At 44.4% G+C, this 20,683-nt stretch overlaps 2 protein-coding genes and 1 non-coding gene across 5 annotated transcripts; all 3 read right to left on the reverse strand.

Moving 5' to 3' along the window:
- Window positions 1-92: 92 nt before the first annotated feature.
- RIT1 (Ras like without CAAX 1) lies at window positions 93-6,456 on the reverse strand. The gene is made up of 6 exons (XM_037371103.1): window positions 6,339-6,456; window positions 6,146-6,267; window positions 5,638-5,694; window positions 4,574-4,647; window positions 3,919-4,110; window positions 93-2,865 (listed from the first exon to the last, which is right to left on the reverse strand). Exons 2-6 carry the CDS (start codon window positions 6,237-6,239, stop codon window positions 2,635-2,637), a joined length of 648 nt encoding a protein of 215 aa, XP_037227000.1. The 5' UTR covers window positions 6,240-6,267; window positions 6,339-6,456; the 3' UTR covers window positions 93-2,634.
- A 161-nt stretch (window positions 6,457-6,617) lies between these two features.
- Window positions 6,618-20,610, reverse strand: KHDC4 (KH domain containing 4, pre-mRNA splicing factor). 3 transcript variants are annotated; one of them, XM_037370938.1, is made up of 14 exons: window positions 20,263-20,610; window positions 19,900-20,137; window positions 17,486-17,608; window positions 17,059-17,138; window positions 16,365-16,417; window positions 15,303-15,466; window positions 14,695-14,906; window positions 14,125-14,185; window positions 13,206-13,263; window positions 12,737-12,990; window positions 12,059-12,214; window positions 10,944-11,056; window positions 8,987-9,078; window positions 6,618-8,027 (listed from the first exon to the last, which is right to left on the reverse strand). In XM_037370938.1, exons 1-14 carry the CDS (start codon window positions 20,352-20,354, stop codon window positions 7,828-7,830), a joined length of 1,896 nt encoding a protein of 631 aa, XP_037226835.1. In that variant the 5' UTR covers window positions 20,355-20,610; the 3' UTR covers window positions 6,618-7,827. The 3 variants fall into 3 exon arrangements, with proteins under 3 accessions (XP_037226835.1, XP_037226834.1, XP_037226836.1); XM_037370937.1 differs by having other exon boundaries at window positions 17,486-17,614; window positions 20,263-20,609; XM_037370939.1 differs by lacking the exon at window positions 6,618-8,027 and having other exon boundaries at window positions 8,966-9,078; window positions 10,944-11,028; window positions 17,486-17,614; window positions 20,263-20,609.
- Window positions 15,007-15,135, reverse strand: LOC119140251. Its single transcript, XR_005101572.1, has one exon.
- Window positions 20,611-20,683: the final 73 nt, after the last annotated feature.

Consider the following 20,683-nt stretch of genomic DNA (forward strand, 5'->3'; position numbering starts at 1 on the left):
TAATTTACAAGCACATCACAAGTTTTCCTTCTTCAGCACCCTCAGGCTGAACAGCCCCCTGCCCATCACACTAGATACCACAGATTACAACATCAAATGCAAATGTTTGTATTAAAAATTATATATTGTGTCAAATAAAACAATTCTGTGTACAAATTTATACATGACAAAAATAAAACTCTTTTTGAATAACACTGTGTAAAAAAAGTGCTGCTGTTCTGATGTAATAATTCTATAAGCAACAGGCTCACAAAGGCATTAGTAAACACTTAAATTGCATTGAAGGGATCACATAAGGCACAGACATCAGTTATTTAGAAGTTAAAATAGTCCCAATACAGCTTTCAGTCGGCTGACAGGTTACCTTTACACATTATCTGAAAACTCTGAATGTAGGAGGCTGGCTAATATCCCATGTTAACTTACTGTATCAAGGAAAAACACAGGGAGAACTTGTGATCACCCCCAGGCCCCCATTCAGCATTTCCGAAGGCTGGTCTGGCATAATTGTTAACGTGACAGAATCAGCAACTGCTTTTAGAGCAACTTCTTATCTGTTGCCTCCTTCTTCTCCTCAAACTTTCTGCTAGATTGTTTTCCTAGGATTTTTATCTGAGTTATAGACAGCATTTAATCCCAACAGAGAATGAGGAGGAGGGCTTTTGGTCCTCAACCAGTAACTACTGACAAGACGCACACAACTGCTCGCACAGTTAACATAAAAGAGGTCTTAAATTCTGAACAACCTGAATCATTCTCAGCCTTTCTCAATCACAATATGTGTGATTATTACCAGTGTAGTGTAACACTGGAGCACTGGAAGGAAATGAGAAACAGAAAGTGATTTAAATGTTTAGCTGCTCAGCCACAAACAGAATACAAAATTTAAGCCCCCTCCAAATTTCTCGTTGTAAGGGTTTGCTAAATCTTACACAAAGAAAATACTCTTAAAACCAACAGGCACAGAATTTCCAGTTGTATCTTAAGCAACAAGGAGTTTAACAAGAAAAAAAGCTTAAGTTTATACATTTGCCACCCTCGCTTCTTGTACTAATCCTTTTACAGATGAATTTTCAGTTTTGACTGCATTAGCACATGCAGCGCACCAAGACTGGCATTGCAGGTCTGAGTTTTGATCAGTAAGATTAACGTTTACTGACACAGGTGATCGGAGAGTAACAGACGCTATGCTACACTTAGTCTAAGCACTTTCACTCTTAAACAGAAGGATTCTAGGCACTTCATTCTCTGAGAAATTTGCATTAACCATGTCTGAGTTACCTACATTTGTTCTATTACTAAAAAAAAAATCCAGAGGAACACTAGACATCCATCTCTCTGCTGGATTTAAATTCTCTAAGTGATGTGTATGTTAATCAGCTGGAAAGCAGAGAATCTCTCTCCGTATGCCGGGTCTGCCTCAGCAGCACTTTCTTCACCAGACTGTTCTTTGTCGAGCATAAAAAAACCGGCACCTGCGCTACCTGGACCGCCTGCGTGCGTCAGGTCAGGGATGTGGCGAATGTCAGGACTGTCACCGTGCCCAGCTAACTGCTTCCTTCCACTGCACGAGCAATTCTGCTTTTAAGACTGCACTGGAACAATCTCACCGGTACTAGGGATATTAATTCTGGGCCCAGATACCTCAGTATCAGTCATTTTCTCTACAAAGTAGTTATCATAGAATAATTTGAAATTACTATGTTAGAGACTTCTACTTAACAAAGATACTGGCTCCTTTTAAGACAAGAGCATAAAACTGAATGTAAATAAATAAGCCAGCGCACCGTTACAGCTACGATTTTTAACAACCAAGTCAGAAAATTCAAAGCTGTGGTTTCTGCAGCACCTACAGCATTAAATTACACATGCTATGGCAACACAGTAAATGCTATATACAGTAGGAAAATGCTACATATTCATGTGCTGTTGCCAAGTTATAGCTGCCATAGGAACCATAATTTGCTTTTTCTGACTTGTTTAGAATCCCACCTACAACACCGCTGATTATGATAGTTTAGATAAACTTGTACAAGTGTTCCACATTACTTCTGATGGAAAAAAAAATCTATTCAATGAGAACACAAGAACTCTAGCACAGTTTTGCTCACACCTATACACAGCCGTGGCCGCTAGTCACGACACACACTTTGTAAACTACTTTTCAGCACAACCTCAATAGCCACCTTTCGTGATGTGGGTTACTGTTCCGGAGAGCAGCAAAATTTTCTGGTGCAAACAACTAGGAAAAAAATTAATTAAGTTAGGTTGGGTAGAACTTCAGCAATATTTTAACACAATTCAGCTTCCAGCACGCAGTGACCAAAGACAAACATTCAAAGTGCAGGGACATAAACCTATCAGCATTTGTAACCAATGTCATACAAGCAACATTTGCTGGATCCAGTAAAAAAATGGACAGAACAAAAGTATAACTGTTACTGTGTCTGAAATTAAATACCCAAAATTAAGGGAATATAATTCTAAACAAAAATAATTGGTAAAAGTAATGCGTTCCCTCACAAAAGTCCCATCAGGTTTAAAACACGCTGTCAAAATGTTGTCACTAAACTGCTTTGGTTACAAATGGCTGTTCACAGGTTTGGTTTTGTTTTGCAGAGGAATTCTCTTTGTTCAAGTGACCGAATCCTTCTTCCTTCTAAATGGTGACTTCAGTCTTTTCCACATGCTGCTTTTCGGTTTTGATTTTTTTTCCATTGCCATTACTGCTTCTTTTTCTTTCCTGCGGATTTCTCGCACAAGAGCATGAAATACATCATCAATATAGTAACGGTATGCAGCTGAAGTTTCAAAAAAAGGGCAGTTGAATTCTCGTGCTAAAGCAGAGCCTTCTTCTTTGGAGACCTGGGGAAAGAAAATGTTCACGCTTGTCAAGAAAGCCAAACCCAGGAAGTTTTATTTCTTTACCGTTTCTTGCTCTGCTTCTCTTTAACTGTGCACGCACCCTCCCAATTCCAGAACAGCCCGTTTCCACTGACCTCTAAATTTTTCTCCACAAACCTGTTTTTCTTTCACTTTCACTCACTGCTACTCTAGCAATGCAATCATCTGCAAGAGACTCTTCTGGACACTAACGAAACAGCAATGTCCTTCAAATGAGTATTTTTTTCTTGGAGTCCAATCTAGAAGTTGCCTAACACAAGCTGTCCTCAGCCCTAAGCCAAGCATTTGTCAGTTTGGTAAACTAAGAGTATTTCCTTCACCTGGTCAAAATTATGATGTTTGTCAAACTACTACCCAGAACCAAGCAAAACCCTTCCAAAAAAACCCCACAAACCCTAAAACCAGCCTTGCTGAGGCCCACAGAAAAGCAACACTTGCTCCTCATTCTATACATCTTTTAGCACGGGTGTTTTACCAGTCACCCTAATTTTCCTGCTACAACGCACACTGAAAATTCATCTAATTCCAGGTATACAGAGAGCACCTCTGGAACTTGTTTTCCAAAGTACATTCCCTTCAAGTGAAGCTCTGCTTCAAATTGTCTTCCCACAGACAGCAGTTACTGTTTTCTTAATTTTCCTTTCTGTCCATTTTTATCCAAGTTCTCCATTTCTAGAGCACTTGCATCTGCAATTTGTACTACTATCTGCAAGTGGTTTACAGAATGCTAAGTCTCTATTAACAGTATCCCCTTTCATGAATGAAAAAAAAAAAAAAAACCAAACCAAAAACCAAGAGCAGCTGAGACCCAAAGCATCAACTTGAAGACTTTACTTTGGCGGCTGCTAAACGCGTTTGGTTATTCGACACATTCAGGATTAAACAAGTACTTCTCTACTGTTCATCTTGCTATATAGTGAAGAAGCAAAACAATTACAAGAGCATAACCTCTCGTATTACTGCATTTTACAACAGAAGTAGCTTGTAGTTATGAGCCTCTGTTCGGCCATTTACCTGCCGTAGCTGTGTCAGATCAGATTTATTTCCCACCAGGACCACGGGAGTGTCATCAGTGCGTCGAACACGATATATTAGCTGTTTGAACTCACGCACTTCATGGAAACTGCGCCGGTCTGTGATTGAATAACAGATGATAAATCCCTCGCCAGCCCTCATGTATTGGTCTCTCATGGCCGTAAACTCTGCCTAGAAACAGACAATTACATTTCAATTGCACAAATACAATGACAGCCTAATTTGCTCTGAATGGGAAACACAACATGCATTCCAAAACCAGCTGCACAGGAACTCTTGTAAACAAGCTGGTCATCTATCTTCTTGTCCTGTTACATGTATGTATGGGATCGACACCAAGTTTCTCTTGCTATAGAAATCATACTAACACGTCACTGATCAGCCAATTGCCTGCTGATCATGAACAGCAAGGTGCAAAAGAGAAAGCACTACGTGAAACCCAAGTACCACCTGAGCTGCCTACCTAGAGACAGTATGTTACAAATGTTAAAAGCAATATAATGCTTAGAAGAAGTAAGAGAGCTCAAAAAAATTTTGAAAGAAAAGACAGGCATACTTTTACAGGAGTTCTGTCCCTACACCTGACCATTACAGACTTCTTTACATCCTCCCAATTTGATTATTACTCACATACCTGCCCTGCTGTGTCCAAGATATCTAGATTGGCAGGTTCATCATCGATGCGTATTCGGATTTTATAAGCATCCTCTGTGATCCACGGCACGTCAGAAAGAATGAGATTGGAATACAATTGCAATACTCATTAGTCATCAATTCACAAAGAAAATCTTACGCTACAAGAACCTAATCTGGCAATATTACTATACCACATGAGTCTCATCTTTGCTTAACAAATAACAAATTAAAAATCAATTTTTAATTGTCCTGGTGTGATTTAGTATCCTCCCAACTGTTTGCTAAAATCATGCTATTGTACACGCTATTTCTGGCAGATATGTGGCCACATCCTATAAATTAATTTTGGACACCTTGGTAGAAAGGACAGAGTAAGAGCATTAAGTTTTTCTCAAAGCCAGAAAATACCCATGATTCAGGAGAACTGGCCACACCAATTGTCATCTTCTTAGCTGTAAGACAGTAACTATCGTGTCCCTCTCAGTCAGCACTCCCACACTACAACAGCACGCTTTCAACATGAAGCTGGCTGCTTTTCCCGCTTTTCCTTTGACAGCATAACTGTAGGCTAAGGCTTCCCTTAGAGTCGCTGCAAAACTTATTCAGAAATACAGTAACTTGTTAAGCATTTCCATTCCTCCCAATTTCTAAAACAGAGCACACTTTGGCCTGTCAGATGTATTAATTAAGCAGAGAGCTGATTAAGCAGGGCTGAGCTACAGCAAGGAGACTAGGGGTTTTTTTAATAGACAACAATTAATCACTTAGAAGCAGGTTTTCATCCTTGTCTGCCAATGCACAAACAAATACAGAGCGCGCATACCCTGAATGGCTGTGACAGCAAAGTTAAGGATCTAAAACTCACATATCCCAGCCCTCACAGCAGCCTCAAGACTCTTAATACCTTTGAAATTAGTGATTTTAGGGACCTGGGTCCTCAACCTACAGCCACACGTAAAGCTTTCTTTTCACTGAGGACTTTAAAGGAGCGGCCCCCCAGCAGCTTCACCTGCTCAGAGAGGGCGCGAGCAGCAGGGAGGAGAAAGGAGGGATTTTCCTCACCAATTGTGGGATCGTGATCCTCTGGAAACCGGTGGCTGATGAACTGCATGGTCATGGCTGGAGACACAAACGAGAGGCACAATCGCAGCAGCCCGGGTCAGCGCGGCCGGCCCGGCGCCCCCCCCGCACACACCCGAACCCGGCAAGAGGCGCCGCGCCCGGAGCGGGGCCCGGGGCCGCCACGGGAGCCCCGGCGGGTGGAACAACCTCAGCCCCATGGGCCGGGTGCGGGCGGAACGCGGGGGGCAGCGCGGGCCCAGCGCCCCCCCGCCTGCCCCAGAGCCGGGCCCCGCACCGCCCCAGCGCTACCCCCCCGGGATGCCCCAGAGTCCCCCCCGGGCCGCCCCAGCGCTCTCCCCCGGGATGCCCCAGAGTCCCCCCCGGGCCGCCCCAGCGCTCTCCCCCGGGATGCCCCAGCGTCCCCCCCGGGCCGCCCCAGCAGGACGCATGGGTCGCCCCAGAGCCGGGGGGGTACACGGCCCGCCGGGGCCGCCCCCGCCGTACGCACCGCTCTTGCCGACGCCACCCGCGCCCAGCATCACCAGCTTGTACTCGCGGGACTGTCCCGGGGCGCCGCCGCCCGGGCGGGCGCCGGAATCCATCTCCTCAGCGCCGCAGGAGCCGCCGCCGCTGGGGAGGAGACGAGAGCGTGAGCACCGGTACCTGCGCCGCGGGCCCTGCCCCGCCGCCCCCCGCCTCACCGTCAGGCTGCTCCGCGCCGCATCCCACCGGCCGCGCTGCGGGACGAGGCAGCGACGCCAAAATGGCGGCGGCTCCTCCACCGCCCGCGAGCGGCCCGGCCCCGCGCGCCACGCCCAGGCCGCGGCGGCAGGGCGGGGCTCGGACGGCGGCCCGGAGGGGCCAAAAAAGCCCCGCGGCGCCCGCGCCCGGCCCGAGGCCGCTCCCGCATCTGCTCCCCAAAACCCACCCTCTGACTGCGCCGCGGTCCAACCTCACCCACAAAGAACCAGCAAGCAGCAGAATATTTATACATTTATTTATAATGAAAGTATGGTTCTAATTATTTACAACACATAGGAAAGACAATATTTGTACAAGTGAGCCAGCGAGGTCTTTCAGTGTGCAGCAACACACACCTCCCCAGTTTTAAAAACTTATTTCTCCCGTCTCAAAAGCTGACCAGCACCTCACAGCAGTCCCATGCACCACTTCTCCCTACAAAAAGAGTTCTTTCTGCAACAGCCACCCCACCAAGAAAGCCCGTGTTGCAGTTTGTGTCCGTAAACAATACAACGACTTATTCCCAGGTTCCACTTCTGCGCTTCGAGGCAAGAGCCACACTTGCACTCCGGCGCTGGCGCCGCACGGACCCGGTTGCTTTTTCGTTGTTAAACCACCGTGAAACAGAAGGGGTAGAATCAAGTAAGTGAATGAGTTATGAGAAGAGGGCGAACCTCAGGTGGAGGAGTTCCGGCCAAATTGCTGAATGGGAATGAATCCAGGGGTGACTGGAGAAGATTAAGTACCAGTGCTACAGTGCCAAGTCCACCTGGGGATTAGCGGCAAGATGAACCCATCCAAAAACCTGAGCATCCCCCCGCCCTGACATCTGGCTAGAACGAGAAGTTGTGGGATTAGTAAAACCACATCTTAAAGGAAAAAAAAAAAAAAAAAAAAGTGCTGAGTTACAGGATGCTTAAGGTAAAAACAAATTAAGAGGTTTTAGGAAATGCAATCTTCAAGTTTTTCAGAGCTACTGTATATTCCTTTCCTTTGTTGAAAGTCCAAACATTGAAGCCGGGGCCACCGCTAGCTCAACGGGACTGCAAACACGGGCTGACAGCAGGAACACTCAAAATACGAACACCAGGTATAGAATGAAGTCAGCATGGCTGACACTTTCCATTTGTAAGTTATCCTGGAAAAATGGGAAATGCAGACCGACAGGCTTCCCTTGTTCCTCTTTACAGTACTTCCCCCACTGTATAAGGGACTAGCCCTGTCAGAATACTATTTCAAATATTTTTTTAATTGCCAAATTCACCGCAGAAATAAGGATTTAAAAAATAACGGAGCCCTTTCAAGGGGGAATACTGAACCTTTAGCTTCTGCAAATGTAAAAACAATGCATATTTTCAAAATTCATTCTGTAATATACATGCATTATTGCTAGACAGGGGGCGGGGGGGTGAAGATGGGGGAAGATGAATGAAAACTCTTCTGCAGCTTTTACGGTGCCATCCAAAATGGCATCTGTTGTTTAGCTCGCTGTTGTGAGGAAGGGTACTGGTACCCCAAACTCCATCCCTGTGAAAAAGTACTTGCGTTTTTATGGCCGCCATGCTCCTCTTCTTCATCTGATGAGTCTCCAGCATATGCCACTAATCCAAAGCCCTTTTCTGCAGTTTTCATCTTCTTAGCTTGATGATCTAGGAGGGGAAAACAAAACAATCCCCCCGGCCCCCAAGAAGGAAAAATAAAAATAAAGAGATAAAATGCCCCAAAATGAGTTAATAAAAAAAGACGTTAATTGTAAATTGTTAGTTGGACACCATTTTGAGGTCACAAGGCCAATGGTCATCCAAGGTCGAAGGCCACACGAAACAGCACCAGCAACAGCACATGTGATCCATCAGAACCATGTAAGAGAACAGAGAAAGAAGAAAGAAACACACAAAAAAAGTAAAGTTAGCAAATGGGTCTAAGCGATGACAATTTCACCGTTAAAGAGATAAATATGTAAAGAAAAGTAGAAATTTTGTTCAAAAGAAAGCTAACAGAAGAGCAACCTCTGGGACCAATACTGCAGAGAAACTAAGGTTAAACAGGCTAACGTGATGTACCTGCAGACCTGAAAGGCACTGAACTACCAGGAGAGTTAAAACGATTACACGTTTTACCAAATCGCAAACACTTGATGTATGACAGCCCTATGGAAGGATGAAATCTGACAGCACTTCTGTTGTCTGCAGATACAACTCATGTCTGTAAATACACACCTGAACCACAACTCCCACCGACACTCCTTAGTGCCTCTAGAGATAGCTGTTCACAATGTAAAGCCACATGATATCCGTGTTACAAAACAATCCTATGAGATTCTGTGCCTCAGCTGACTGACGGGTCAAAACCATCCATCTTTAGTCCTTAATTACACTCTCATTCATACAGGTATTTATTAAAGTTTTAAGAGAAGCATGTGTGCACAATCACAGCAAACGGAGGTGATTTTAGGGAAGTGCAATATGGTCTGCTTTTCACTTCAACATGTGGTATAGGGAACAGCCAAAAAAAAAAAATCACCAATTTAAACAATTGTTAAGACCATTGCAAACTCATTTGGGAAAGGAAACTTGGCTTACACGTGTATTTTATTCATTGCACTCACCATGGTTGCCTGGTAAAGACCCCGCACCATTTCTTTCTTCAGATTCCGATTTCATCCCAGTGACAGGAAAAGCTGGCGGAGGCATCAACTGCCTATTTAAAACAACGCAAGACCTTACTTTTCTTTTTTGAAAGCAGCAAAGACTCAAAGGTAACAGCACACAAATCCACAACTCAGTCCTTGGCCTGCGGAGTTTAATTGCTGGACTAATCTAGTGGCCTTCTATGATGGAGTGACTGCATCAGTGGACAAGGGAAGAGCACTACTATCACCTACCTGGACTTCTGTAGGGCCTTCAACACGTCCCCCCAACTCCTCATCTCTAAATAGGAGAGACTGATTTGATGGATGGACTACTAGATGGGTAAGGAATTGGCTGGATAGCTGCATCCAAAGAGTTACACTCAACAGCTCAATGTCCAAGTGGAAACCAGTAACAAGTGGTATCCCTCAAAGGCCCATACTGGGACCAATACTATTTAATATCTTCATCAATGACATCGACAGCAGGATCGCATGTGCCCACAGCTAGGCTGCGGACGACACCAAGCTGAATGGTGCAGTCCACACCTCAGAGGGAAGGGATGCCACCCAGAGGGACCCCGACAGGCCTCGGGAGTGGGCCCACGCAAACCTCACTAAATTCAACAGCGCCAAGTGCAAGGTCCTACACCTGGGTCACAGCAACCCCCGGCATCAACACCAGCTGGGGGATGAAGGGACTGAGAGCAGCCCGGCGGCAAAGGACTGGTAGATACAAAACTGGACACGAGCCAGCAACACGTGCATGCAGCCCAGAAAGCCAACCATGTTCTGGGCTGCACAAAAAGCAGCATGGCCAGCAGGCTGAGGCAGGCAAGCTTCTCTCTCTGCTCTGCTCTCAAGACCCCACCTGAGGCATTGCATCCAGCTCGGGGGTTCTCAGCACAAGACATGGACCTGTTAAGAGCAGGTCCAGAGGAGGGTCACAAAAACAATCAGAAAGCTGAACACCTCTCCAATGAGAAGAGGCTGAGAGAGTTGGGGTTGCTTGGCCCAAAGAAGAGAAGGCTCTGGGGACATCTTATTACAGCCTTTCAGTACCTAAAGGGGGCTTATAAGAAAGGTGGAGAGACTTTTTACCAAGGCCTGTAGTGACAGGACAAGGGGTAATGGTTTTAAATTAAAAGAGGGCAGATTTAGTTTAGATATAAGGAAGAAATTATTTTCCACTGGCTTCCCAAACAAGTTGTGGATGCCCCATCCCTGTAAGTATTGAAGGTCAAGTTGGACAAGTCTTTGAGCAACATCCTCTAGTGGAAGGTGTCCCTCCCCATGGCAGACAGGGTGGACTAGATGATCTTTAAAGGTCCCTTGCGACCTAAACCATGCTATAGTGCTACGTAATAAAGTGCAAGCCCAGCAGTTTTGTGGCTTAATGTACTGGAGTGCATAAAGAGCAGCAGTGATGCCTGATGACTTCAAATAGCTATGCTGAATTTAGAACTACACACAACATGAAGAACATAAAAAACTTTACCAATGCCTTTGATGTATTTCATAATGACCAGAAAACAAAAAGGAACTATCAAGTAAATCTTTCTCTGAAACTTCAGGCCGCAAAATTTCATGTTTACAACTTCTTCAGATTTGTTTTAAGATTGGAATCATTTAAAGTGTAAGTAATAACCTATTTCACAAGGATATTTTGTTATCCCAAGAAGGTGGACAAAATACCAGACTCAAATTAAGAGCATACAGACTTAGGGAGGAGTGGAAATTAAGCTATTTTCATTAGGTAGCAAGAAAAGGTTACCCTTGCACCCCTTCACCTTAAAAAGACACCCACCACCCCGTTCCCCCCCTCCAAAACCAAACACCTCTCCCAACCCACAAGTCACAGAAGTACCGATTCCCTCTGAAATCAGCTTTCTATCAGAACCACAAAAGACCTGAACATAATTCTTTTGTCCCTCACCTGTCCCTCTCTCTCTCCTTTCCTGAGGAACTTGCTGGCTTCGATCCGGCTCCATCGATTTCACTCTGACTGGAGAAGCCTGTACCTAAATTAGTCATATGAATGGGTCCATGCTATGAGCAGAAAAACACACGGCATTAGCAAATCTACAACTACAACATAAGCTATAGCTCCTTAATGATAATGATAGGAAACCCAACTTTTCAGAGCATACTGCCAACTAGCAGAAGAAACCACTAATCGGCATCGTTAAAATGCTTTCTCCTAAAAATACTGAGGGTAATGTAGTAAGAAACATGCCTGAGCACCAATATGGAAGGCACCTCACCACCTACTCCACCTTTTCAGTAGTTCAGGACAGTAAAGATAGCTGCTTAGTTCACAGATCAACTTATTACTTCTTCAATCAGCTCATTCTGAATAGTATATGGACCTCATGCCACATAAACTCTGCTCGAGATACTAATATTAGGTCTAGCATACAGGCAGTTCCCCCTTGTCTCTAGGCAAAGCTTTTATTAAGGGTGTCTGCCTGTGAGTTGGGGTATGTCATCAGAGAAGCATCTGCAGAAACTCCCTTTTCTCACACACAAGTCTAATAAAAATAATTTTGAGTTCTTCAAAGTCAACTGTCTATTATTTGCTATCTAAAAAAAAAAGTCAATCTCTTAAAACTAGGTTTCTTGAAATCCTCTCAAGTGCAACCTGCAAGGAAGGTAAATGGGAAAATCTGGAAGTTATTGCCATATTTCCCTCCCACCCCTCAAAGAAGCCCACCCTAACATCCTACAAAAAAACCAACAATCAAAACCCAAAATAATCTCCCTTTACACTAACTAGTAACACGCTATTGCCATCTCTTTGACCTGAACGCACCGCTAGTCTCCACAAAAGACTGAGGGTAAGGAAAGTAAGCTGCCAATGAGCCAAGTCACAGTTTAAGAACAGTGCATCCACTCAAAGAAACCAAAGCGTGGCCCCGATGTTTTGTAACAACTGCTGCCGTCTGTCAAAGGTCTTGCATGACTGCTGCCAAATAAACTGTGCTAACAACAGTATCTGTCCAGCCAAGTTCCATTTTGGTGAATGAAGTAAAATTGCTGATTTTATTCCACCTGATATCCCAGCAGTCCTGACTCTCTCTCATCCGGTAGTTCCTCAGTGAAGCGTCTCTTTTGACCTTGGGGATGGGGTTGGACTTGTGGCTGTGCACCAGTTGGCATGGTTGTTTTTACTGGGGCAGCAGGAAGAAAAGGACCGCTCAGTGGACTCTGGCATGCAGTTAAAAAAAAAAACACAAAAAAAAATTTTATAATATGCATATAAAATATTAATTCAGTGTACAGTTTCATACATAGGAGTAGAACACACAACTAGTTTCTCTTTGCAGGACCTAAGAGAAGCTAAAAGGAAATACACTTCAACAAGTGACCACTCCCTACAAATATCCTTTTGTGAAGAGTCGTCACAGGCTGTGATGCAGCTATGTAGGTTCAATGCATCTGAGTTACAGACAGTGATTAGTTTGAGGTGGAAGCATTCTATAAGTAAAAATACTTGTTTAATCTTTATGTTAACAGGTGGCTATAATATGAAAAACGCAGTACGAAGCAGCCTTCCCAACAATTCAGTTGCTTAGACAGAAACATCAGCAAAGCAATAACCACAAAAAAACCCAAACCCCATGCCTTAAAGAAGTCGTCCTCCTCTGGAACTACTTTAAGTATTTTATTGCTAGCAAAGAAACAGCTTAATAAGTTGACAACTATAGGACAAATAATCTGTGGCAGTACCTGGCCAGTGCTGGCTGGAGGCTGTACTTGAGATATCGGATACTGTGTTGGCACAGGTGGAACTCCTGTAGGTAGTGTTGTTATAACTCCAGGTGCCAATGGTACTGCGGGTGGTACTATGCCTGGTACACCATATGGTGGCTGAACTGGTTGTTGAGGAGGGGGAACAACAGGATAACCAGACTGGTACCCATTGGAAGGGTAATACGATGGCTGTGAAGGTACGCTGTTTATAGCAGCAGGCTGTGTGAAGCCTGGTGACAGAAAGGGGGGAAAAAAGGGTCATCTTCAATACAGTTAGTCACAAAAATATCTATTTTAATTACCAAATGTAAAAGAAACTGGACTCTTTTTCAACTGAAGGACTTAAATTAAAAGGCTTCCACAGGTAAATAAATTCCACAAAACTAATTTTAAGTACAGCTCTGCAGAATGCAATGCCAAAGACTTCATTATTGCTGAGGTTTACCTGCTAAGGGTACTGCAGTGGTTATCTGATTCACAAATCGGGAGTATTCAGCATGAACCTACAAAGAATCGTCAAAGATTAGACAGTAAACATCTATTTATTGTATTAATCTTTTGCAGGCAAAAGACATCTTACAGTGTTTCCTCATAAAACTAAGGAGACTTTGATTACGGAACATACTATGCACAAACCCAGCAATAATCCAAACACAAAAACTGAAAACAAAAACCCACCGACCAAAACCCCACTGAACATCCCACTAATCCTGCTGGTCTCTGTGACAGAATCATTAAGATACAGGATAATCACAGGAAACAGCGGCAAACTAATTACTTCAGTAGAGACAAAATACTCAAAGCCAAAGAATCTAAAAGCTTACATATATTTTTCAAAAGAGGCTTTGTAGCCCATACTCAATTACCAACAATAACATAAAGACTGTCCCACAGGATTTTACTCAATTTGCATGATATCAGAAAAGCTGAGAAACTAATTTTCTATGTGTACACCTGAGACATTTTCTGAAGTTTTTTTGGTACAACAATCACTTTAGGAAAGATAAAGCAGACAGCATGGCTCTGGACAACATTTAAAGCTAAAGGAAGGGAAGCTACAGCAACCAGAAAAAAGCAGGATTCCTTTATGTTTGCATACAGTCAGACAATTCCCTGCCCCCCCACCCCAGGTCTGCTCAGGAAGCATTTGCAATTTTTTTCCCTGAAATTCCACTACTAAAGCTCCACCCTGAGAGATGTTTATTCACTGTACAAAAAAGACAGTAGTACTTAAAAGGGAAGACCTATTAGCAAGTCAGAACACATGGATAGTTTTGCCGAAAGCATAAAAAAAAAATCATTAGCCAGGCACACGCTAAAGCTATGAGAGACTCTGAAACCTCGTATTTGTAAGAGCTACTCACAGTTTGCAATAGATTCTCACACAGCTTTTTAGCAGCTGCCAAACCTTCTGGCTTTGGGTGACTGAAAACATATACAAAAAAATACCTCATAAACAAATGTTTCTGCCAAATTTCATCAGCAACCTGCTGTCAGATCTTATCCCTTTAATGAGCGATCAGTCACCTTAACAGGACTCTAGCAGCTCTACAGCTATTTAGCACAATTGTGAACAAAAGTGGTGAGTATTTATTTTCTACATGAAAATTCAGGTTAGTCTAAATACAAGGAAAAAGCACAGAACACCGACTTGATCGGTCAATGCATTTTGTATTCTTCCCTTAAAGCTCAACATCACAAGCCAAGCCCAAGAACACAACTTTACTGTGTTCCCAATAAAAGCAATACCTTATAAACAAATAGCACTTCGTATCACATCACCATATGGCTGATATCTTTATCACTTTAGAGATCTCTACTACAATAAAAATCAGGAAAGATATTTGCAATTAAGAATTCCCCACATTGATTAAACATTAAGCTACATTCATGACTGGTCACTGGGATATTATTTCAAAAAACCCAATTCATACCTGATGTAGATGTACATGGGTTCAAAAGCTTCTCTGCCCGATGCCGGTTCTATGCAACCTGAGCCTTTCCCACGAAGAAAGACTTTGGCACCCGTTTCAATCTGAATGTGCTGCAAGTAAGAGCAACCAGGCCCCTCCACCTTCTCCTTCACATTAAATGTAGGTACAGCATGTTCCAGACCAACAAATAACTTGTCCTGAACATAATGCATCTGTAAACGTAACAGTAAAAGCTTATTATTTCACTCCAAGAATTAGGATCATTTCACTGGAAGCCAGAAATCTTACTTCTATGACACATCAGAACAGTTAAGTTGTCAGATGGCACAGTCAGCCCTTTGCTCTGCTGTAAGTAGGACTGCTCTCTCCATCCCTTTTCTTTTAGGAGGCTACTGTCATCCAAGTCTCACTCTTCAGACTCGGTCTCATTAGTCCTCCAGTTTTCCCAACATGCAAGGGTTTGGGGTTTTTTTTATTTTTTGGAGTGTTTTTTTGTTTTGTGGTTTGTTTGGTTTTTTAAATAAATGGCATACTACATGCAGACTTCATAATAGGTAAATCTTGTAATCGGTGATATTTGATGAAATTCACATAAGTGAATTACTCACCCCTGACTGGAACGGAGGTTTTTGGCCAACTGCTGGAGACAACTGAGTAATAGGGGCTGGCTGGTGATAGACAGTAACTGTAGCTCCATTGAACGTTGGGCTAGAACCTGTGGCTGCTTTCACTACTCCATTAGTAATTATCTCTTTAATTCGGTTAACAGCTCCTAGTCGACAGAACATAAAATTCATTTATGCTTCAGCCCTTGTCAACTACGCAGATTAACCAAATCATGAAATGACTAGGCTACTTTCCCATGTTCTGTGACAGCAGATCTACAGGCAAAAAGATTGCACCTGACAGCACAGCGCAACATTAGCATTTTGGGACTGGATCACAAAGGATGGCAGCAAGCATCAGGGTTCTTTCTCCACTCTCACCCTGATAAACCTTATGCTAATATATGCAGATGGGCAGTGTCAGCCCACACATTTTAGTAAACTTTCCAGCATTTGCATTAACCCTGTATAGAATTTACATCTGCATGAAGGAGCAAACTAACATGCAAAAAATGGTTTACAGGCTGTGGAAATCAAGGTAGATACAAGTGGGCAGCTTCCAGTTTTGAGAGACAACTGGGGTAAGCTCATGGAACTGATACACAGAACAACTGAACACCCAGTTTATAGGGGTTTTTTTTCGCCAGCAGGCATAAGCAAGACAGTAGCTCTTTGTGCTTCTAATGGAAATGTAGGTATTTCACGAGAAACATCCATACTTGTACATTAAAGGGAAGGTCTCCCTGTCACACACCTATTGTAATGGGATCTCAGCATGCGATCAGTAAATAAACTCATACACAAGAGCTGCAGCTGCCTAGGAACCCTGCTCACCCCCCCTACTTTCCTCGTACTCTATCTAAAGTTTCAGTTTCTTGACCAGTGCAGTACACAGCACCTTTGGTAGTTTGGAGCAGAGACCTTAAGATCAGCATTTAAATGGGGTCTCTTATCAACACCGAGATGTTTATAGCACAAATCCATACCAGTCATAACAAAGCCCTCTAGTCAAACCCCTTCATCACAAATAAGGAGAGGAAAAAGAAGAATGTTTTGTACACTTACTGTCAACCAACTCCCGTGTCTGACCCTGGACGTGAAGGTACAAAGGACGATCTCTGGAAAGGAAATGTCAAACATTTCATTAAACCTACAGAGAATATACAATAATGGATTCAATCTAATTATATTACAGTCATCTAGACACACAAAGTCTTCCATACAGATTTGAAATACTCTTCAAATAAGGAAGTGTACATATATTCCTTGAATATCATAGTGCTCATTAAGCAAAGCTTTGCACTGAAAACTAAAAAGATTCAGAAGTTATTTACATGATGATTTATTAAAGTTACATTAAAGAAACCTTTAATTTGCTTATTCACATGAAAGGTTAACTAACTAGAAGCACCAAGTCTATGAAACATTAGCTCTCTTTCTCATTGGAAAGTTGCCCGCTCTCAACAAAACACACAAGAGTTCCTGTGTAGCATTCAGTTGGAAGAAATTCAGCAGTCTGATCTGTCAACTTCTGTTGTTTGGTTGGTTTTTATTTCACCCTTACAATATTAAGCAGGTAGGAAAGCAGCTATGCAGGCAGTACTATCATAATGGTAAACACATTTGAAACACTCAATAGTCAGTTTGCTCGGGTGCCCAAAGGTGACACAGCTCAAGAAAAACAAAAAAGCCCCACGACTTACCCACCCAATGAGGAAAAAAAGAAAGTAGAAACCCCCCAAAAAAAAGAAATACAAACCCAGGTCCCACTTTTGCTTTCTCTTCTGCAGTCATGAATCTCCCTCGAGTAGAGACAGCTGCTCCACTCAGTCGACTTATCTATAAACAATTTAAAAAACCCAGTGACAAGTTCACCAGTAATAAACAAAGCACACAGAACCCCCCCCCCCCTCAAGTTGTTTAAGCTACATTTTTTGCATGAAAAGACCAGAAGCCATTAACAAAGTGGAAAGAGAACGAATGGTGCCTGCTAAAGGATACTACCTCACCTCATCACATGACATTTTATCGAACAATCCAATAAACTGCTAAACAAAGTGTCCTAGAGAACACCACGAGCTTTGTAAAGAGGGGAAACAATCACCAAATATAGTTTATTGCAAGCTCTTTTCACCTTACAAACAGGTACAAATGTGCTGTCAATCGGACATAGATCCTGAACATACCTCATCCTGAGTCTGTCCTCTCGTTAGCAGGTTTCTGCACGTAAGGGGGACATCATTGATTTCTACCTCTGCTACCACAAGGTCATCTTTGCTTTTACTTGTAGCCGGACCTTTTCCCAGCGCCTGCAGCTTCAAAGACAACCATTGCAAAAGACCAGTGGTTGGAAAGCAGCAACAAGTGATGTAACAAACAAACTGACCCCAGTACTCTAGAGGGGAATATCCTTTCCACTCTCCCCTTAAAGCTGTTGAACCCAAAAGCTTTACAAATATTAGCAGAAAGAACATTGTATCTACTGTTTAATAATCTACCTCTTCACAACCCTGAGCCCAAATAAAAACACTAGTTTTACCTTCAGCACATTTTAATATAATTACTGTTTCTGTTCTCTAAAGGGAACCAGTGAAGTTGCTCAAATGGAAACCAAGGCATCCTACACTTGAATTGCCATCTCTGACAGAAATCTGAGAGACTAATAAAACATTTGATTCATACTTCTCTCTACTCCCCTTACACAGACATGGAATTCAGAAATCCTGTTCAAGATCTAAACTCATCCACACTACAATTACACTACTCCCCTCCCTCCCCCCCCCTTCATTTTTAAAGCAAGGGCAAAATATTTTGAGTCAGTATCTAAGTGCTAAGAAAGAAAAAGTCACAAACAGATTCAGAAGATATGGCGAAAGAGCTGGACTTACAACGAAAACCTTATAGCTTTTTCCACATACAGAGAACTCGATAATACATTCTTCTAAAAATTTCAAAATGCTTTTGGGGAAATAAACATAAGACAAGACTCTATAAAAAGAGAACCTTCCAGTAACATACAAAAGGTATCCATCCATCCACTCATGTCACATGAAGCATGGCACTTGCATGAGAGCCAGAAGGCAGCTATAGAGGGACATAGGTCTAATGCACTGTACATGCATTCTATTTCTCCATTACCTCCACACGTTAAAGGGTTAAAGGGGGGGAGGGGGGGGGAGATTACATTCAATAACCTGCAGGTTCTTTAATTTCTATTTGCTCACAATCTGAAATGCCATCAGAGTTAATTACTCTGGAAATGTTATCACTGAACATTTCCTAACAAAAGCAACATGTGCAATAGAAAAACAATCCCATTTGCAAATTAATTAATTGGTTAAGAAGTTCCCACAGCAATACAATTTGTCACAGGATGCCAGAGCTTATGAAAAAAACTATGATATCTCATTCTTCCATCTTATGGGTATCTTCAAACTTTTAGGTGTCTCAAACTGCCAGTCAGTGAACAGACTTCACGTCCATCTGGTGTGACTAAGGAGGCTTCCTGAAACCAAGCCATGGGCTCTTCAACACTAAAAACTTCACATCCTCAGACAGATGTCAAGTACTGAGGAACAGACACCATGATGCAGCAAACAATGTAAAACCACCCAGCAGAGCTGATAGCAATAATCAAAGAAAAACTTGCTACTTAAACATCATGAACTGAAAAGGCTGTAACAATCATTTTGGATACAGAAACTGCAGACAACCAATGATGGTAAACATGTGGCTGGGCACATTTGCCACTCTTTCTCATATTATCTGTGAATAAATCCAAATGAATACTCATTCTGATGCTGCCTCAAAAGGCAAACCCTTTGAACATAATGAGCAGTCCAATCAATGCTATGCATGTGAAGAAGAAAACACAATGTGCCATGAAAACATACTCTTCTTGTTAACTTTATATTTGAACAAGTTTGGAAGGAAACCTAAAACAGCTTTCTAAACTTGGCTCTAGCACAGGCTAATAACATACAGAAACGCAAGACTGTTCCTGTTACAGAAACTGGAAAACAGGCTTTAAGTTATAGTTGCTTTAGAACAGAAAGCTTCCACTGGAAGGGACCAAGGACAATCACAGTCCAACTGCATGACCACCTCAGGGCTGACCAAGGCTCAGGCCAGGGCTGACCAGAGCTGCCCAAGTTGTTTAGAACTTGGAAATCTGGCTCCTGCTGGTAACTTGTTTAAGCATGAAAATAACTTGGTCTCGTATTTTAAACTGGCTGGTTTAGACAGCAGGTTTTAAACTGGCTGTATGACTTAGAAAACACTTCAGAAAAAAACTTTAGCATCTTCCCACCGATTGCTTTGGTTAAGCTTTACAGAAGAGCAGCAGGACCGACGTCAGTGCTACACCACTGTTTTCTGCTACTCTGAAAAGAAATTTTAAAAAAAGGTTTTCCGATTGTTTTTTGTTATATCCTACTTTATAAAGCAAACCTCCCCCATTTCCTGTCTCCTCGGGAGCTATTCCGACAAAAAGAGGTCGCGGGTCTCCCGAAAACTGGCGTGACACGCACCCTCACCATCCCCTCGGGGCCCGGCAGACCCACCGGCGCGGCACGGCTCCAGCCGCCCCTCCTGCCCCCACCTTGTCCGCCGTGTTGGGCGCCGGCTTCAGTTTCCCTTTGGCCATTAACATCGCGTTGATCTTCGCGGCCACGGCGGCGGCCGCATCCAGCGCTCCAGAGGGGGCTGCGGAGCTCTCGGAGCCCGTCACAGCCGAGCCGCCATCGCCGCCGCCGGGAAAGGGGCGCCCGGGCAGCGGCGCCGTACCAGGGAGAAGGAAGGCGGGGGCCGGGCCGGGCTGGTCCCACTTACTGCGGCGCCTGGAAGAGAGAGAGGCCTCAGCGCCGGCCGCAGCCCACCGCCCCGCGGGGGCTCCAGGCCCCGCCACGCCCCGCAGCCGCCGCCCCAAGGCCCTTCCCCGGGGGCGCCCGCGGCCCAGCCTCACCCGCCCGCGGCCCCAGCGTCGCGCTGCCCTCCGCCACCCGCTGACATGGCTCCGGCCCGGCTCCACCGCCTCCGCGCCAGCCGCGGCGTCATTTCCGGCCTCGAGCCCGCCTCCGAACGCCCCTTCCGGCCGTTGCCACGGGGACGGCGCGGCCCGCGGCCGCCGATCCCTCAGGCGGGGCGGGCGGGGACCGGCACCGCACTGGCCGGGAGGACCGGACGGGGCGCGGTGCCTGCCGCCGCTCTCCCAGCGGGCGGCCCGCCCTTGTGCCTCGCCACGGGGAAGCGGCCCACGCCGGTGCCGCGGGCGGGGCGGGCCGGGGAGCGCCCGCCGTGCGGGGCTGCCGCCGAGGGCGTCACGGGCGGGCTCCGGCGGGCGGGGCGGGCGCAGGCGCGGTGGCGCGGCTCGGGCCGCGCTGCTC

This window comes from Falco rusticolus, chromosome 19, assembly GCF_015220075.1.
Source record: "Falco rusticolus isolate bFalRus1 chromosome 19, bFalRus1.pri, whole genome shotgun sequence".
Lineage (NCBI taxonomy): Eukaryota > Metazoa > Chordata > Aves > Falconiformes > Falconidae > Falco > Falco rusticolus.

Bases quoted from the DNA above. Each gene is read 5' to 3' on its own strand.
- RIT1 (XM_037371103.1), bottom strand. From the start codon at position 6,239: ATGGATTCCGGCGCCCGCCCGGGCGGCGGCGCCCCGGGACAGTCCCGC. The intron at 5,695-6,145 runs GTGCGTACGGCG...TTGTGTCTCCAG, and splicing joins GGGTGGCGTCGGCAAGAGCG to CCATGACCATGCAGTTCATC. The intron at 2,866-3,918 runs GTAAATGGCCGA...TTCTTTCCCCAG, and splicing joins ATCTGACACAGCTACGGCAG to GTCTCCAAAGAAGAAGGCTC.
- KHDC4 (XM_037370937.1), bottom strand. From the start codon at position 20,354: ATGACGCCGCGGCTGGCGCGGAGGCGGTGGAGCCGGGCCGGAGCCATG. The intron at 17,615-19,899 runs GTGGGGGCAGGA...TTGTCTTTGAAG, and splicing joins CGCCCAACACGGCGGACAAG to CTGCAGGCGCTGGGAAAAGG. The intron at 8,028-8,986 runs GTGAGTGCAATG...TTCCCCTCCTAG, and splicing joins GTCTTTACCAGGCAACCATG to ATCATCAAGCTAAGAAGATG.